The sequence below is a fragment of the Acomys russatus genome, chromosome 8 (assembly GCF_903995435.1).
Source record: "Acomys russatus chromosome 8, mAcoRus1.1, whole genome shotgun sequence".
In the NCBI taxonomy this organism is placed as follows: Eukaryota; Metazoa; Chordata; class Mammalia; order Rodentia; family Muridae; genus Acomys; species Acomys russatus.
The window spans coordinates 75,215,876-75,232,950 of record NC_067144.1 but is presented as its reverse complement, the minus strand read 5'-3'; the positions used below and the strand labels follow the sequence as shown (position 1 = coordinate 75,232,950).

Below are 17,075 nucleotides of genomic sequence, written 5' to 3'. Positions count from 1 at the left end.
GACACAGTGTCTGGGGCAAAGTAGGTGACAGGATGTTGCAGGTGGTTAGGTTCCTCTGCCAATCACTGTGATTGACATGGGACCTTGGCCCACCTGAGGCTTGACCATACCTTACCCACCCCCCATCACCAGAAACCTGTTCCCTACTTCATATTGCCCCACAAGCAGGGGTCTCTCTCTCTGTGTCTGTCTCTATCTGTCTGTCTGTCTGTCTGTCTGTCTGTCTGTCTGTCTCTGTCTCTGTCTCTGTCTCTCTCTCTCTCTCTCTCTCTCTCTCTCTCTCTCTCTCTCTCTCTCTCTCTCTCTCTCCTCTTTCCTCTCTCTCAAGCCACATACTCTTTATAGGATTAATTGATATTCGTTCTTGAGAAACCCATGGAAATAAAACCAGACTTGCAGCACAGCTATCTGGATGTCACCGTTCAAAATTCCATACTACAAACAAACACTGGGCTCCACACAATCTGTTCTCAAAATGCCAAAGTCACCCATCCTCTCTGGAGTCTTCTTGTGTCAGGGGCTTGTCCCAGGGTGCCTCCCTTGGCCTTGCCAAACCCCGTTGCTCAATGTTGAGGCAATATTTCCCGGGACCTTTCAAAAACTTAAGGCCTTGATGTCAGAGTACTTGGACGAGCACGGAGGACAAGCCTGAGTGCCTGAGCAGGTTTGCTGTAGGACGCGGTGTCTTCTAATCCCAATTTCAGACTTTGGTGGGTCTCTGCGGTCACTCCCTCCTCACTGGACAAGAAGCAGATTGTCTTCTGTGACAGACAAATCCCGTTCCCTCCAAAGGAGAAATGCTCAAATGCAATCATGCCCTTTGGTAAAGAGTCCCTGTGGAAATAGAATGCCTAATTTTAAGATGACTCCAAGGGGAACTTGTCCATATGGCCCTGGTAGAGTGACCTTTGGCTTCCTGGTCCTCCGTGGTCCCTTCCTCTGTCTGTGCCTGCCACCTTGCACGTCCTACTGTTTTCAGCCTCCTTAGCATGAGCATCTGGCCTGTTCCTTGTCAAGGCACTTAGTCCTGTTATTTACCTCAGGGCCACTTGCATTTTGACCTTGACCTCCAGCATCAGGTACGCTGCTTTGACGTGTCCTTTTCAGATCCCCGCCCTGGAACTTGTATCATTCCTAAATCTTGTCTTAGCCACCTCCTTGGGAACCTACTGGTCTAATCCTGCCCGTGCATTCTTCCTGGTTAAGAAGGCTAGTGTGAAGGTTCTAGCAGGCGCCTGGTTGAGGAAGGCCACTGCCCAGCCAGAGTTCCACCTTCCCTCCTTCCCCACTTTCTAACGGCTACTGGGGCTCCCACTTTACGGTCCCTTTTCTGTGCTGTCAGAGTTATCTGACAATTAGACCTCTTATGTGCTGATGGTTTTCTGGAGCACAACAGTTTCCTAAAGTATTTCCAGCAATGTCTGCTACACTACTATGCACCAGCCTAGTGCAGGTACTAAAACCGGTGACCCTGACCTCTGCTTAAGACTGGTTGTGCCATGTGAGTGCTAAGTTGACCCAGCAAGGTATCTCAAGACTCTCCACAGGAGAAGATGATATCTCCCTGCACCCCAAAGTAAGAAACTAATTTGAAAACCCATTGTGAACCCTAATGTACAACAAAGGCTATCATGTTTGTTTCCCAAGTGGGGGACCACGGGCCTCAGTAAGCAATGAGTTCTCAGAAAGGGCCAGAAGCAATACAAATAAACAGATGCTTGATGCATTTATCTTTTTCTACTGAGAGTAGAAAAAAGAGAAAGAGGGGAGCTTGGTAGGTATGAAAGCTTCTCCTCCCTGGAACGGGAAGAAGCCAGGAACCAGCCTAGTACGGCTCCCCGCTCAGCTGTCCCATGCTGCAGACACATGTCACCTCTCCAATCAGCCATCCCAGGCTGCAGACACCCCTCACCTCCCCGCTCAGCCATCCCAGGCTGCAGACACCCCTCACTTCCCTGCTCAGCCATCCCAGGCTGCAGACACCACTCACCTCCCCGCTCAGCCATCCCAGGCTGCAGACACCCCTCACCTCCCCGCTCAGCCATCCCAGGCTGCAGACACCCCTCACCTCCCTGCTCAGCCATCCCAGGCTGCAGACACCCCTCACCTCCTTTTCCCCTCTTCCCCATTCCTCCAGATGTCCTCTTTTTTGTTCCTTCCCCCCAAGAACTCTGTAGCAGTCTTCTTGTGTATAGAGGCAGCCATACCAAATACAGGTATTTGGACACTATTTTGTAGGGGTGCTGTCTTACTTAGGGTTCCTATTGCCTAATGCTGTAATGAAACACCATATTGCTGTTCATCATCAAAGGAAGTCAGGACAGGAACTCAAACAGGGCAGGATCCTGGAGGCAGGACCTGATGCGGAGGCCATGGAATGTGCTGCTTACTGGCTTGTTCCCCATGGCTTGCTCAGCCTGCTTTCTTATGGAATCCAGGGCCAGCAGCTCAGGGATGGCACCACCCACAATGGCCTGGGCCCTCCCTCACCAATCACTAATTGAGGAATTGATCTCCAAGCTTGCCCACTGCCCAATCTTACAGAGGAATTTTCTCAATTGAGGTTTCAGCCTCTCACATGGACTTTAGCTTGTATAAAGTTGACATAAAACTATTCAGCGCAGGTGAGGTGCAGACCCTGGCCATCAGACCCAGGTTCCTGGCTTCTCAGAGCCCCATTGCAAAGCATAGGTGCCATCCACTGTGTATCTATCTACCCACATCCACTTCCTGCAGTGTCACCATCCACATCAGCGAGTGCTAAATGTGATTGCCTCACAGCTCAATTTTGTAGTAATTGAGTGCAGAACCGGGATAAAGAAACAATTACTTCCTATTAGGTGCACAATTACAACCAGGACATGAGTATGCCAAAGTCACACCCTGCCTGCTGAGCCAGAGAAAACTCAGAGGAGTCTCCGAGGAAGCTTTGTTTATCTTCAGTGGATAGGTTTCTTGGGGGGGGGGGGAGTGGGATTAAGGGGGCGTGGCTACACTACCCACTGAACATAACAACTTCAGATTTGAAGAGAAAACTGCCTGCATGCTGTTGCGGTTAGTGGGCAGGGCGGTGCCGAGGAAGCGTCTGCTGTGGGAATGGGAGAGTGTAACACCTAGGGAAGGAGGGATGAGAGAAAGAAAGCTGTCTTAGAGTTACATGAGAAATGTTGGTCCCTTGAGGACCGTCCATGTCTGCAGCTGTGGTTTACAGATACCCTCCAGGGACTGAGAGTCTTGTGAGCAGAGTTGGCCTGCTCCCGCATGCCTGGCCCTTGAAGGAGAATGGTGCCTTCTTCTCTCCTGCTCCTCCCACATCATCTTAAATGCCCCTCGCCCATAGGGCAGAAACCAGAGCCTGGTGACAGCCCAGGGCTTAGTTTGCTTTCCGTTGCTGTGATAAACACCAACGTGACCAAAAGCAGCTCGGAGGGAGAGAAAGGAGTCATTTCATCTTGTAATGCCACGCCACAGTCCACCACTGAGGGACACTCCTGAAGCCTACCAACTACTCTCAAGGAAAGGAAACTCCTCTTCAAAGTAAAAACCGCTCACTCGCTCTTCAAGAAAACACACTCTCTCTGCAAGGATGAAAGGGACACACTTTGATCCTCGGAGAGGAGAAAGAAGAGCTCACAGCCTTCCTTTGGGATACATCCAAGAGAAGAAAGGGACGCCTTCCCCGCTGTGCTGTGCTGTGCTGTGCTGTGCTGTGCTGTACTGTGCTTCACCTTACCTCACCCATCCCTCTACCCTGATAACCAGTTGTAAACATGCTTTTTGAACAGCTGAATTCTGCATATAACCATAGGTATTCACATTTTTGCGAGCTCATTTTCTTTGCCACAACCTTATATGTCAATGTTTTCTGTATAAAGATGCAAAGGGAGTCAGCCACTTGTCTACCGGTCCCATTAGCAGGTCAGAGGCCACTGGGACCTGTGTCTTTCTGAGTCTCAGCCAGGTGCTCTCTCTATGATCAACACATCTTCAGAGAGGGAGATGAAACAGGCTCCCGGCTTGCCTTGCCATCGCTTCCTGCGCTGTTCTCCTAAGTGTGCTTCCCCCAACCTCAGCACCAGGGCACAGGGCAGGGCACAGCTTCCCGGCCAACTGGGAAGGGTTCACATCGCTGGCAATCCAGCCCCTGCCTCACTAAATGCTCTAACATTTCATTCTTGTGATGGAGTTTAGAACTGCCCCCGCTCGACCCCGCCTAGCCACAGGAAACAGACAGCTCTCTTGCCTGCTGCTGCTTGCAGTGTGTCTGCTGGCCAACGTGTGTCCCTCGTGCTAAGGGAATTACTGATTTGCAGATTTTACACAGCAGTTTATACTGTGCTCTTTGGAGTACTGATGACTCTGAGAGGGAAGGCCGGGAATCCCGTAAAGTCACACTGAGTCCTGCTTCCCTCACACCTGGTGAATGCCAGCCCATGTGTCTGCGGTCCTCTTGGGGAACAGGCTGGCCAATACCACCAAGCTCTCACTCCTTGTAGCATGATCAGAGATGTCCATGCTCTGCCCCTTCAACTTGACCTCATTATTTTTCCCAATGAAGAAAAGATTTAATGTTATTCACAGGCACTTAGACCTTACTTCCATTTTCATTAAACCTTTTAAATAATGCACAGGCACACATCTGTCTGCCTGGGAGTTAGTAGGTCATTCTTTCCCACTGTTTAGTTGAGAGAAGATAGCAGTGTTGTAAATCTTACCTTGTAAGTCTTCAGTATAAGTGTTTCTACTGCTTTTAAAGTAATTTTTGCAGTGAAAATTATTTGAAAACAGTAAAAAAAAAAAAGTATGTTATTGATCTGGATGATCTTCTGCCTTTCTCAAAGCCAACCAGAATTTCAGCAGATATCCAGATTTTTTTAAACAAAGTTTTATGTAGTTTATAAATTCATAGCTCTTTGAGATGTCTTAGTTTTTATCCTTGTGTGAGTGTGTGCTCGTGTGTGAGCGCACGCATGTGTCTCTGTGTGTGTGTGTGTGTCTGTGTGCACATACGCATGTGCTTGAGAAATTCTCTCCTTGGCTGAGATTTTAGGTCGTGTGTGTTACATTGAATGTAGCTCTTACTGTCACTAAGACTGGAGTAAAACACCAGTAGCCTTGAACAGATTTCTAAAACAGGGGAAAGGTTATGGAGATGATTCGGCAAGTGAGTGGGCTTGCTGCCAGTCCTGATGTTCTGAGTTTATCCCTGGGACCCACACAGTGGAAGGTGAGAACTCGCGTAAGTTGCACTCTGACCTCCAACCCATGCAGTGGCCTGTACATCCATGTGCATACGTGTTTATATGTGCACACACACACAAATAATAAATGTAAAACAATGCACCACATTTAAGCACTTTAATACAAATTAAATATGTTTCCTTCATCAAAAAATACTTTTAGCCAGGCGTGATGGGACATGCCTTTAATCCCAGGACTTGGGAGGCAGAGGCAGGCAGATCGTTGTGAGTTCGAGGCCAGCCTAGTCTACACAGCAAGTCCAGGACAGCCAAGGCTACACAGAGAGACCCTGTATCAAAAACCAAACAAAATAAGATATAAAATTAATACTTTTTTATGCTTTGAAAATGTCATGCATCTGTACAAACATAGTTTATGTTACCCACCCCTACTGATTCTCTCCAACTCCCCCATCCCACCAACCTCTGATTTTTAAAGAGCTAGTCTTAATAGCCCCTGAGTCCTGTGCTGACCTTGCACAAATGTTGTGAAGCCATTCAGTGTAACATAGCCAACCCAGTAGCAACCACAACCATAAAGAAAATGGCTCTCCTTCCCCGCCAGTAGCTGAGTGTGGGCCTCAAGGTTGCTTTCCCTTCCATGCTGGGCTTTCCAGCAGAACCAGTCCTGTTCAGGTCTTGTCAGGAAGCCATAGACTCTGTGTGTGAGCAGCCTTGTCTTGTTCAGAAGACAGTGGCTCGTGGTGCTCCCGGGTCCAGCTCTGGGCTCTTGCCATGCTCTCTTATTTATTTATTTATCTATTGAGCTTGTTTGTTGAGACAGTGTCTCTCTATGTAGCCCTAGCTGTCCTGGAGCTCTCTATGTAGACCTGACTGGCCTTCAACTCACAGAGGACAGCCTTCGTCTGCCTCCCAAGTGCTGGAATTAGAGGCGCACCAGTTCACTCTCTTATTGTCAAGTTTCTGTAAAACCCTTTACTCTTTTACAAAGGGACACATTCTCCATAAGTTATCTTATAAGTTAGAAAATAAAATTCTTTAAAATGCAATCTACTCTTATAGGAGAGAAATTCCATCCTCTATGTAAGAAAACGAAGCTTACAATATTCTCCATCAAACTCTTATTAAAATAACAAAAATCAAAAATAAATTTTGTGAAATAAGAATGTAGCATTTTCTTTAAATCTGAAATGCTTATAAGACAAAAGTGTAGCAAAAAAATGTGCAAACGATATGGAGATATGCAAACAATAGTAAAAATGCTTAATAATTTATAAAAACGTGCTCAAAGTCATCTATGAGCAAAAATTTTAAGAGGTGCCTGCTAAAATAAGATCGTGTCACACTGACAAAGATTAGGAGCTTTAATGGTGCACATGTGTAAAGTAAAGCTGCAGTCAACACTGGCAGAAATAAAAGCAGGGCCTTTGGGTTTTGGGTTTGGAGTTTCTTGCTTTGTTTTGTTTTTTTGAAACAGGGTCTCTCTGTGTAGCCTTGGCTATCCTGGACTCGCTTTGTAAACCAGGCTGGCCTCGAACTCACAGTAATCTGCCTACCTCTGCCTCCCTGAGCACTGGGATTAAAGGCGTGCACTACCATGCCCAGCTAAGCAAGGCTCTCTTTCTCAAGCAATTTAATAATGCGTATTCACACTTAAGTGCACATTCCTTTCCATTCAGAATGTCACTTGGAAGGCTCGCCATAAATACGGTGTATTGATCCACGTCTTCTTGTATTGATGCAAGGAGTCAGGGGACGTGTTCATAGCACTGACCCTAAAACAAGGCCAAGTTATCACAGGATGGGAAAGTAATAACAGTGAAATGAGGAACCAGCACAACAGTGCTGTGTGGCTGCTATGTGCTGGGCCGTCTTTCAGGGGTATGAGCCATTACTCCACCCCGTCCGTGGTGGAGGGAATCTGTTCACTCTCTCCCTCTAAGTGAGTGGCTGTAATTCCTGTATGGTTCTCAGCTCCCCACAAGTGTGGATCAGGAATACAGGCATAACCGAGTTCCCTGGATTAGGCTCTCTGTCAGCTGGGGTCACGGTCACATGCTCTCTCATGTCCTGATTGGCAGGATTTAGTTTGTCACAGGCTAGTGGTTAGAGTTAGCCCTTGGTGCCTTTCTCCTGGAGCCATAGCAGGCTTGCAACATGGCAATCCCCATCCTGGAAGGGAGGAGTGGGAGGGAGGAGTAGAGAGGCGGGGAGTGCCATAGGAGACAACACCACTGCACTGATAACTATTTACCGGGTGTTAGTCACTCTGCAGCGTCTCTGTAACTGAGCCATAAATTCACTTTGTGTAAAAAAAAATAGGCACAGATTTGTATGAGTCTAGGAGATTTGAAGCATGTCCTCTCTCCAGATGGTGGGATTAGAATGGTTCACAGGAAAGGAGGTACCCCATTTATTTTTAACTGAATTACCATGACGTACCAAAGAGCGCTCACGTTTAAAACCACAGTAGGTAAATTAGGAGGCATCTTTCATTAATTAGTGAAATGTGATAACTTCTTAAGGAAATGTATCTATTTAATTGAAGTTGCTAAACTTAGTGGCACTAAATTATTCATTACTTTTCTTTTGGCCTTTTAAAAATATAGTCACGAGTTTTTTTTTTATTATTATAATTGTTTATGCTTTTTGTCTATTCTGTTGTCTTTTTGGCAAATTCTATTGTCCTTTTCAAAGACCGGCTTTTAGCTCTGCTGGTTTTTCTATAGTATTTTTCTGTCTTACCTCATTGCTTGTAGTTTTTTTTTTTTTTTTTATGATTTCTTTCCTTTTCCGTGTGTGTGTGTGTGTGTGTGTGTGTGTGCGTGCGCGCGCGCGTGTGTGGGTGTGCACACTCTTTTTGTAGTCTCTTCTTAAACAAAATGCTGGATTTCTATTCTTTTTCCTTTTTATTTGTTTTCATTTTCTAGTATTCAATGCTGCACATGCCATGGACATATTGCTTTGAGCCACATTCGACAGATTTTTAAATATTTTCTTTTTATTTTATTCAACTCAAAATACTTTCTAATGTTTCTCATGAGTTCTAACATTGGCTCATGAGCTATTTAGAATGAATTGTTGTGGAGTGGTAATAGTTCACTCCTTAATCACAACACTCAGGAGGCAGAGGCAGGCGGATCTGTGAGTTCCAGGCCAGCCTAGTCTACAGAGAGACAGTCTGGGATACACAGAGAAACTCTGTCTTCAAAAACCAAACAACAACAGCAACAACAAAAAACCTGTGCTGTTAGTTTTCAAATAACTGGAGACTTGGAGCTCGTCCAGATATATTTCTCGTGCTATTTTCACTCTTTAGCATGTGTGGAGATTCATCTCACAGCTCACAGTACCATCCCTCCTGATGACTGTCGGAGTTTGCCCAGCTTGCTCTGCCACATGGACTCACTGAGCAGAATTTCTCTCCTGTTACTTAAGGAGCTGAGCATCTGAGGTCAGGCACCAACTGGCAAGCCACATTCTGATGAGGGCGCCCTCCTGGGCCTCACACTGCTGACTCCTTGCTGTGTCCTCACAGCGGACAAGAGTGTTCTCCAGGGTCACTCTTACAAGGGACTGACGCTGTTCATAAGGAGTCGTCCCTCCTCAGCTGCACACTTCCCAAAAGCCCTCCTGCAAACACCTCCCTCTAGGCTTCAACATAGGGACTCTGTCTCGCGGTGTTCAGGAACTGGGTCTCTCTCAGTGCTCAGGCACTCTGTCTCGCGGTGCTCAGGCACCGACTGACTCTTGGTTCTCAGGCACTGTCTGTCTCTTACAGTGATTGCTCCACAGTCTGTTGCAACTCACCTGCTCTACTGTTGCTCAGTGTAAGGCTCTATAAATGCTCATTGAGTCAAACCAATGATTGATAGTGGTATTAAAATTTTCTGATTTAAAAATTATTTTTATAAAAATAAAACACATTATTTTATAGACATTTCTTTTTCTCTTCTCCTTCCTAGATGATAATTACTCAGAATATGCAATTATATTTTGCCTTACTGAGGGGTGGGTCACATAGTTTTCTGATAGATTCTGGTCCAAAGGGGAGACTGAGGCAGGTCACAGCTTTTGCCAGTCTTTTCCTTCCACCCTGTTTTATACCTATGACCTCGTCCCTTTAGATGTACTAAAGGCAAATTGCTCTACAGGGCTCATCTCTCACTCTTATGCATTTTAATTCTTTGTAATTACATTTAACTATTTTCCTGGGATTCACTCTAAGGAAGGCACAATTATGACGCTGAATAAGGTGAATAGCTTCCTTCTCTGGCTTCCTTTATCTTTGGTAGAGTGGAGATTCTTCTAGCTCTGTGTGTGTGTGTGTGTGTGTGTATGTATGTATGTGTGTATGTGTGTGTGTGTATGTGTGATTGTGTGTGTGTGGTGTATGTGTGTGTATGTGTGTGTATGTATGTATGTATGTGTGTGTGTATGTATGTATGTGTGTGTATGTGTGTGTGGTGTATGTATTGTGTATGTGTGTGTGTATGTGTGTGTGTATGTGTGTGTATATGTGTATGTGTATATATGTGCATGTGTATGTGTGTGTGTATGTGTGTATGTGTATGTGTGTATGTGTGTGTGGTGTATGTATTGTGTATGTGTGTGTGTGTGTGTGTGTGTGTATGTGTGTGTGTGGTGTATGTGTGTGTATGTATATATGTGTATGTGTGTGTGGTGTATGTATTGTGTATGTGTGTGTGTGTGTATGTGTGTATGTGTGTATGTATGTGTGTGTATGTGTGTATGTAGGTTGTATGTGTGTATGTGTATGTGTGTGTGGTGTATGTATTGTGTATGTGTATTATTTGCATGTGTTTATTGTAAGCAAGCGCAGCAAAACCACAGAACTAGACCACTCATTGGGCAGAAAGAACAATTTATTGGAGGGAAGCAGCCAGGCTGCCTCCTCCAGGGTAGAGAACAGTAGCTGGGGGAGGGAGGGGTGAATCAGTTTTTCAGGACAGGTAGCAGCCGTGGGAGGTGGCCTGGGGGCTAGAACAGCCTGGACTTGGTGTGTGGACTTTGGTCTGTTGCAGGCTGAGTTAATCGGGTATTAGAAGCCCATGCTGGAGGTAGTTGACCATTGATGGGAAAAAAAGAAAGCAGTGACTTTCCTGATAAACAGACACTGCCGTATGAAATTCGTGAGGATGCCGAGTTTGGATTGCTCCTTACCGAGCACAGACCCCTCTGCTTCCCTGCTCAGAGTCCCGCCTGCGCTGTTCTGGACCATCTTCTCAGGACACTGTCAGCAGCACTGCCATTTGGGGGCCCGCTTGTTACTCAACACTCGTGTATTTGTACACATAAACACTAGCATGGAGAGGCCAGAAGTCAACACTGAACATCTTTCTTGAATTTCTCTCTACCTTACAGTCCCAGACAGATCTCTCATTGAATTTGGAACTGGCCAATCCCACAGCACTGGTTGGTCTTCGGCCCACCTCAGGGATCCTCCATCTCTATCTTTGCCTCCTCAGTGCTGGGATAGCGGGAACGCACAGCCCTGGACCTGTGTGGAGGTGCTAGGAACCAATCAGGCCCCATGCTTGCACGTCAACCCTTTTTTACCAACTGAGTCACCTCTCCAGCCCCCTTTCAGATTTTTCATTCAGTTTGCTGCACATCCTCTGCAGCCGAGAGAAGCTGCCCAGTCAGGGCTCTGTTTGTTCTCACTCAGTGCGAAAGAGGCTCTGGAGAACAGGATTCGTTTCCACGGTTTCTCTGGAGAGGCTCACCACACCCAGCTCTGAAATCCCTGCAACGGGAGTCCTAGGGGAAGGGCAGGCAGTGTGTGCAGTCTAGTATTCTCAGGTGCGGCGCTGGAAGATCCCCGTGAGCACAGAAGAGTGAGCACAGAAGACGTGGCCTGCCCCAGGCCAGACCTAAAGCTCCCGTGTAGAGTGTGCCTTTGACCCACCCTGTGAGCTTCCTCTAGGAAAGTCCTATCATCAATTCTTGCACTTAGTCTCCCCAGACTCTCAGGGTAGAGAAGGAAGAGAGGCAAGGAGAAGGAGATCTGAATGTCCTAGAACACATCCTCACCATGCCCCTCCCCCCAGCCGGCGTGATGGGTCACCCCAAGCCACTGTTCTCCTAGACATTCATCAGGGCACTGGTGGTGGTGGTGGTGGTGGTGGTGGTGGTTTTGGTTTTTCGAAACGGGGTTTCTCTCTGTAGCCTTGACTGTCCTGGACTCGCTTTGTAGACCAGGCTGGCCTCAAACTCACAGCAATCTGCCTGCTTCTGCCTCCCGAGTGCTGGGATTACAGGCATGTGCCACCATGCCTGGCATAGATCCTTTCTTTTCTAAGTTGTTTCATACAGACCTTTCATATGTGTCTGGATGGTCTATGGTCCCAGTATATCTACCTGCAAGCGCTCCCGGGGAGCAGTATTGTAACACTGTCAACACACACTGACCTGACTCATAGACAAGAGTCCAGTGATACTGGTGCTGCTCTGTGGTTCTCCGCTGTCACAGCCACACTGAGGACCGGTGGCCTTTGTAGCCTCCAGCATGTGCAGCAAATGAGGGCTTTAAGTGTCATGTCCTCAGAGGAGCATTCCTCTGTCACTCCCCTGTTTATACCTACATCATATCCAGGGAACAGAAGGGACTTTGTTAGCAAGATGAGCGATGTCTACTATGGGGTTACTCTAACTATGATTTCTTCGAATACCTTATCAGCTGCTTAACACTCATCAATTGTGGCATTTTATGGAGACACTATGTATAAACATTCCTGCTTTTTAATCTCATTCTGTGAAATACTGTCATTTGAACGAAGTGTGGCTTTCCCTAAGTAAGAGTTTTAATGTTACAAGGAGGAAGGCGTGGCTTGGCACATCCCAGCACTGCCCGTATGAGGCGAGTTCAGCGTCCTCTATCAGAATGATGAGCTCAATCTCGCTGCCCATGTGTTTATTCTCACTGTGTGGCACTTTCCAGTTTCACTGCCGTGAAAAAGTACAAGCAGCCAGCTGACGGAGGGAGGTTGGTTTTTTTTGTTTTGTTTTGTTTTTTTGCTCAGTTTGATATGATGTGACTTATCATGAGGTAAACACGACAGAGTCCACCACAGTGGGATACGTGTGTGCCACCCCTCACATCTCAGCACACTGGGGAGCTGATAAGAAGCAGTGCTGGCCCCCAGCTGGCTTGCCTTCCCCTTTGTGTTCAGTCCAGGACCCCAGCCTGTCGGAAGATCCTGCCGCACACATACTCCTTCCCTTCTTATCATAAGCCCTCTGGGTGCCTTCACAGACACCCAGGCGGAGGTCTGAGATGATTCTGAATCTAGTCACACTGTCAGATGGATCATTGCTCTTGGCATCACGGTTGCTGTTTTTTTGTGTTTCTCTCCCAGGTGCTGGGGTCCCCCAGTTCCAGCCGATTGCGCTGAACGGCCGGATCCAGGTCCTAAGCAACGGCTCACTGTTGATCAAGCACGTTGTAGAAGAAGACAGTGGCTACTACCTCTGCAAGGTCAGCAACGATGTGGGCGCAGACGTCAGCAAGTCCATGTACCTCACGGTGAAAAGTAAGGAGGAAGAACACTTTGTTTTACCTACTTAGGTCTCTGGGGGATGAGATTTTTCAGTTGGTGCAATGCGTACCTGTCTCAGAACAGAACAAAGCAGGTTTGGATGTCGCTGGTGGTGGTTCCAGTTTTTAGCACTGGAAGTGGTTTTTAAACAAATGGAAAATAGCCAGCCAGTTGTGAGCAGCCATCTGGGGCTCCCTGCACCCCAGGTGTAGAAGAGCCCTCTTCTCCTGAGCTGGCTCCACAGTCACTGGCCTCAGGCCCTGACACCATAACTGATAGTGGATCCGGCACCCATCTTCCGTGCACTGATCGGTCAGTGAATAGGTCCAGTGCGTGGCCTTGAACATAGTCTTACGGAAGCCTATTTCATGTGCTTCACTGAAAACTGGCTTGGCCATAGATTTCCTTTGTAAAGTGGTCATTGATAAAGGCAATGGCTGCCAAGCCTGACTTCAAACCCCAGAAGGCACATGCTGCAAGGAGAGGGCTGAAGATGGACTCCTACCACCTGTCCTCTGACCTCCACACGTGTGCTGTGGTACAGGTGCTCTTCCCCCACCCCACCTCAGAAAAATACATGTAAAAAAATATAAAGGCAGCAACTGGATACCTCATGCCCAAAAGTAGAGCCGAGGCAAAAAAGAAAAAAAAAAATGAAATCAGTAAATTTTAAAATGTTAATTTGTTTTTAATTCTGAGTTTCTGAAATACTCAGGTAACCTATGACCCAAGAGCCGCGTTGACAGCAGTTTGTCTTCATATTGTGAAAATAATATACTTGATAGTGTTAACTTGTAACATCATTATTTTTCTGTTCTACAAATATCTGTCATGATCTGACAGAACAAAGTCTTATGGAGCGCATAACACCCGTTGGTGGCGGTTTTGACCTTGTAGGTGAAAAATAGCTGTGCAACGCGGAAGAGGTCAGGGTGAATGACTCTATGAGGTAATGAGTTGTGTGTGTCCTGCTGATGGCAGAAGGCAGAACCTCAGTTTCATAAGCAACCATAAAAGAATAGGGAAAATGCAAAACATGAAAACTGAAGATTCCCGCCCCCCCACTGCCACTTCCTCCTCCTCCTCCTCCTCCTCAACACCTATGTGGCAGATGCTGGGAGCAAAAGACAAAGGCCAGAGGATAGTGTCTGCCCCTTGAGCTCCTCACGCTAGGGGCAGTGGGCTTCTGTGTACAATGCCTGAGCAGCAAAGAGCACAGGGGTCACAGGCCAAGGCACGCTTCTCAGTTGCTGTGGGATCAGTGATTTCTATGTTCCACTGGGTACCCAAAGTCCAAGCCTCTGTGAGGTGAGCAAGCAAGAGTACAGCTCCTCATAGCTCAAGTAAGTCACCCTGCAGCTCAGAAGAGAGCCACCATCTCCCCCGAACCTGGAACCCAGTCCACCGGGCCTCGCTCTCACATTGCAGCCTACAGACAGTGCATAATAGTTGTCTGTTGCCCACAAGTCTCCCAGTTCCTGGCATAGAGGCTGGACCTGACTAAGCTGTTGTGGAGCTGTGGGCAACAGTCCTGCTGTGTGGAAGTGTGATGCTGAGGAATGTGGGAGCACCTCAGAGAGAAGGGGGAGGGGAAGCGCCCCTCAGAGAGGAAGGGGGAGGGGAAGCGCCCCTCAGAGAGGAAGGGGGAGGGGAAGCGCCCCTCAGAGAGAAGGGGGAGGGGAAAGACGCCCACAACTCACAGACTGGAGCAAGGAGGGCTTCCATGTGAGTTATGGTGGAAGTGGAAGCCAGAGGTTGGCTGTAGGCATGCTAGGAAGTGTTTCTTAGAAGCAGCCAAGTCCTGGGGCCTCTGAAACCACATAATTAGTGTGTTATAAAGCAACATGATCATGGGCTGCAGAGATAAAGAAAAATGCAAAGAGTCTTAGGAAACAGGAGCTTTCAGGAGAATATTCTGGAAGAGAAAATGTAGATGCATGGCCCAGGAGGAGGGAAGAGGAACAGGCCTATCTTCAGAGGGAGGCGTTTCCATGGTTCCTATGATCTGCCCCAACTGTCAGCCCTGAGGTAACACCTCCAGATGACTCTTATATGCTTGAGGAAGAATCCAAGTGTCCAGACACTTTCAAATGGGAGAAAAGTCGGTATAAAGGCGATTGCGTGGTTGTAAATAAAGCTGTCAAGTGCATGCCCCTTTCTATTGCTTAGTTTTGTTTCGATTATTTTAATTAATGTATAACCACCGTACAGATTGACGGGCTTCATTATGACAGTCCAGTCGACTGTAGCATGAGTTTTAACCGTATTCCGTATCCTTTACCCTAGCCTGGCCTCCTGACCACTGATCCCCTCTCCCTTCTCAAAGAGTCTAAGTAGTGTGTGTGTGTGTGTGTGTGTGTGTGTGTGTGTGTGTGTGTGTGTGTGTGTGTGTGTGAGACATGTCCTTCATCCACCCGGCTCCTGATGGAACCCCAGGTTGGTTTTATAACTGGACTCTAGTAAATATTGCTGCAGTAAGCATGGTTGAGCAGGTATGCCCATGGCGTGCTAATTTAGATAGATTCCTTTGGGAGTATTCCCAGGAGAGGTACAGCTAGATCCGTCAAGCATACTATTCCTAGTTTTTGGAAGAACCTTCCCACTGGTTCCCACAATGGTTGTACTAATTTATATCTTCACCAGCCTTTTATGAAGTCTCCTTTCCAAAACTCTTCACCCGCACTTGTTGGCATTGGTTTTCTTGAAGTAAGCTATTCTGCCCAGGGCAAGATAAAAGCAATCTCAATGTGGTTTTTCATTAGCATTTCCACGATTGATAGGTGAATATTCTTTGTGCATTTGTTGGTAGTTTTTTTATTTGCTTTTTTTTTCTGCAAAAAGTGTTTATTCACTTGATCACTTGTTGATTGAGTGATTGGGGTTATTGCTTTTTTGAGCTCTTTATATATTCTACTTTGTTGGTCTCATTATATGGGGCTGCACATGTTCCTCAACACAGCACAGAGAGCTTCCCACTTCCTCAGGCAATATGGGGGGATAGACATGGCTGCTGGGAAGGAAATGCCAGATTAACAGGGCTAGAGTTACTCTTCAAACACATCTGCAAAACACCTGCCTGTTACTGAGTACTATTGGGGCTACAGCAGGAAGCTGGGGGTGAGCACTGACTCATGTTCTGTCCGGTTTGCCTACTGTTTTCAGAGACGTTTGTCAGAAAAGAGGGCACTGTAGCAACAAACCCCACCACAGCAGCCCTCTTTTGTCTGGAAGCAGGCACAGGTGCCGCCCAGAGATAGCAGACAGACAGTCTCTAGAACTACCAGGAAAGCCGTCAACAGGATGGGCAGCCTCCGATCTGCACAGAGCCTTCCAGCTCTACTGGTGTGCCTTCTCTGTGTCCTCACCACCACCTCAGTCCTAACTTATCTTGTACCAAAAATCCTCCCAGGAAAGGAGACAGTGGAGAAGCCTTGGTGACAAAGACAGAGACGGCAGACGCTGCTTCTGATTGAGCCAGGCAGTGAATGCAAAACAGCAAGCCAGGAACCCGAACTGTGCCTCTTCTACTATAGCAGAGGCTGTTTGTAGTCTCAAGAACATAGAGATTTTTTTTTTTTAAATAAAATAATCCCCTGAACTACTAGGCCTCTCAAATAGAAATCAGTCCTAATGCCTCCCCCAGGTCCCAAGATGGCACCTGCCCCCTCCAGAGAGTTCTGCGCTGGCTGTACCTCTCGAGGAACAGGGGTTGCAGAAGCTCGAACGGAGAAAGCAGCTCTGTTTTTGTCTGCCGTTCTGCTCCAGTCCTTTCTGATCCTCTCATGAGGCATAAAAGAGCATCACTCATCAAACAGGGTAGAAGCGTCCCTGGAGAGATGGTTACTTTGGGGATCTGATGAAGCCGGTAACCCCAGAACAACCCACAGGCCACAGCGCAGCCTGGACTGCCACCGCCCTCCCTCATGCTCAGCCTGGCAGAGCTCTGCCATGCCAAGTGTATGCTGTCCCCTTTCATTTCCTGTCACTATAACAGAGAACCCGCCAGAAGCAACTTTTGGGAAAGGAAAGGGCTTATTTGACTTATAAATCCCAAGCATAGTAGGAAGTCAGGGCAGGAACGCTGCTTGCTGTCCCCGGCTTGCTCGGGAGTGGTGCCACCCACAGTGGGCTAGGCCCTCTCACTTTTAGTCATCGGTTAAAAAGAAACCCCCCCCCCCCCGCAGGTTTGCCTACAGGCCAATCTGATGGAGGCATTTTCTTAATTGAGGTCCCCTCTCTTCCCAGATGATGGTAGCCTGTGTCAGGCTTACAACATACTCCTGGGTGTGCACATATGTTCACACCAGGTCTCTGA

General features: G+C 47.3%; 1 protein-coding gene and 1 pseudogene across 1 annotated transcript in view; both read left to right on the top strand.

Moving 5' to 3' along the window:
• Nucleotides 1-17,075, top strand: part of LOC127192954 (40S ribosomal protein S19-like) — an 877,505-nt pseudogene that overhangs the window by 624,995 nt on the left and 235,435 nt on the right.
• The window catches only part of Dscam (DS cell adhesion molecule), a 574,658-nt gene that overhangs the window by 364,905 nt on the left and 192,678 nt on the right, over nt 1-17,075 (top strand). Inside the window, exon 12 of the mRNA XM_051150389.1 lies at nt 12,581-12,754. Coding sequence (XP_051006346.1) covers nt 12,581-12,754 — 174 coding nt within the window. The remainder of the gene's footprint in view (nt 1-12,580; nt 12,755-17,075) is intronic.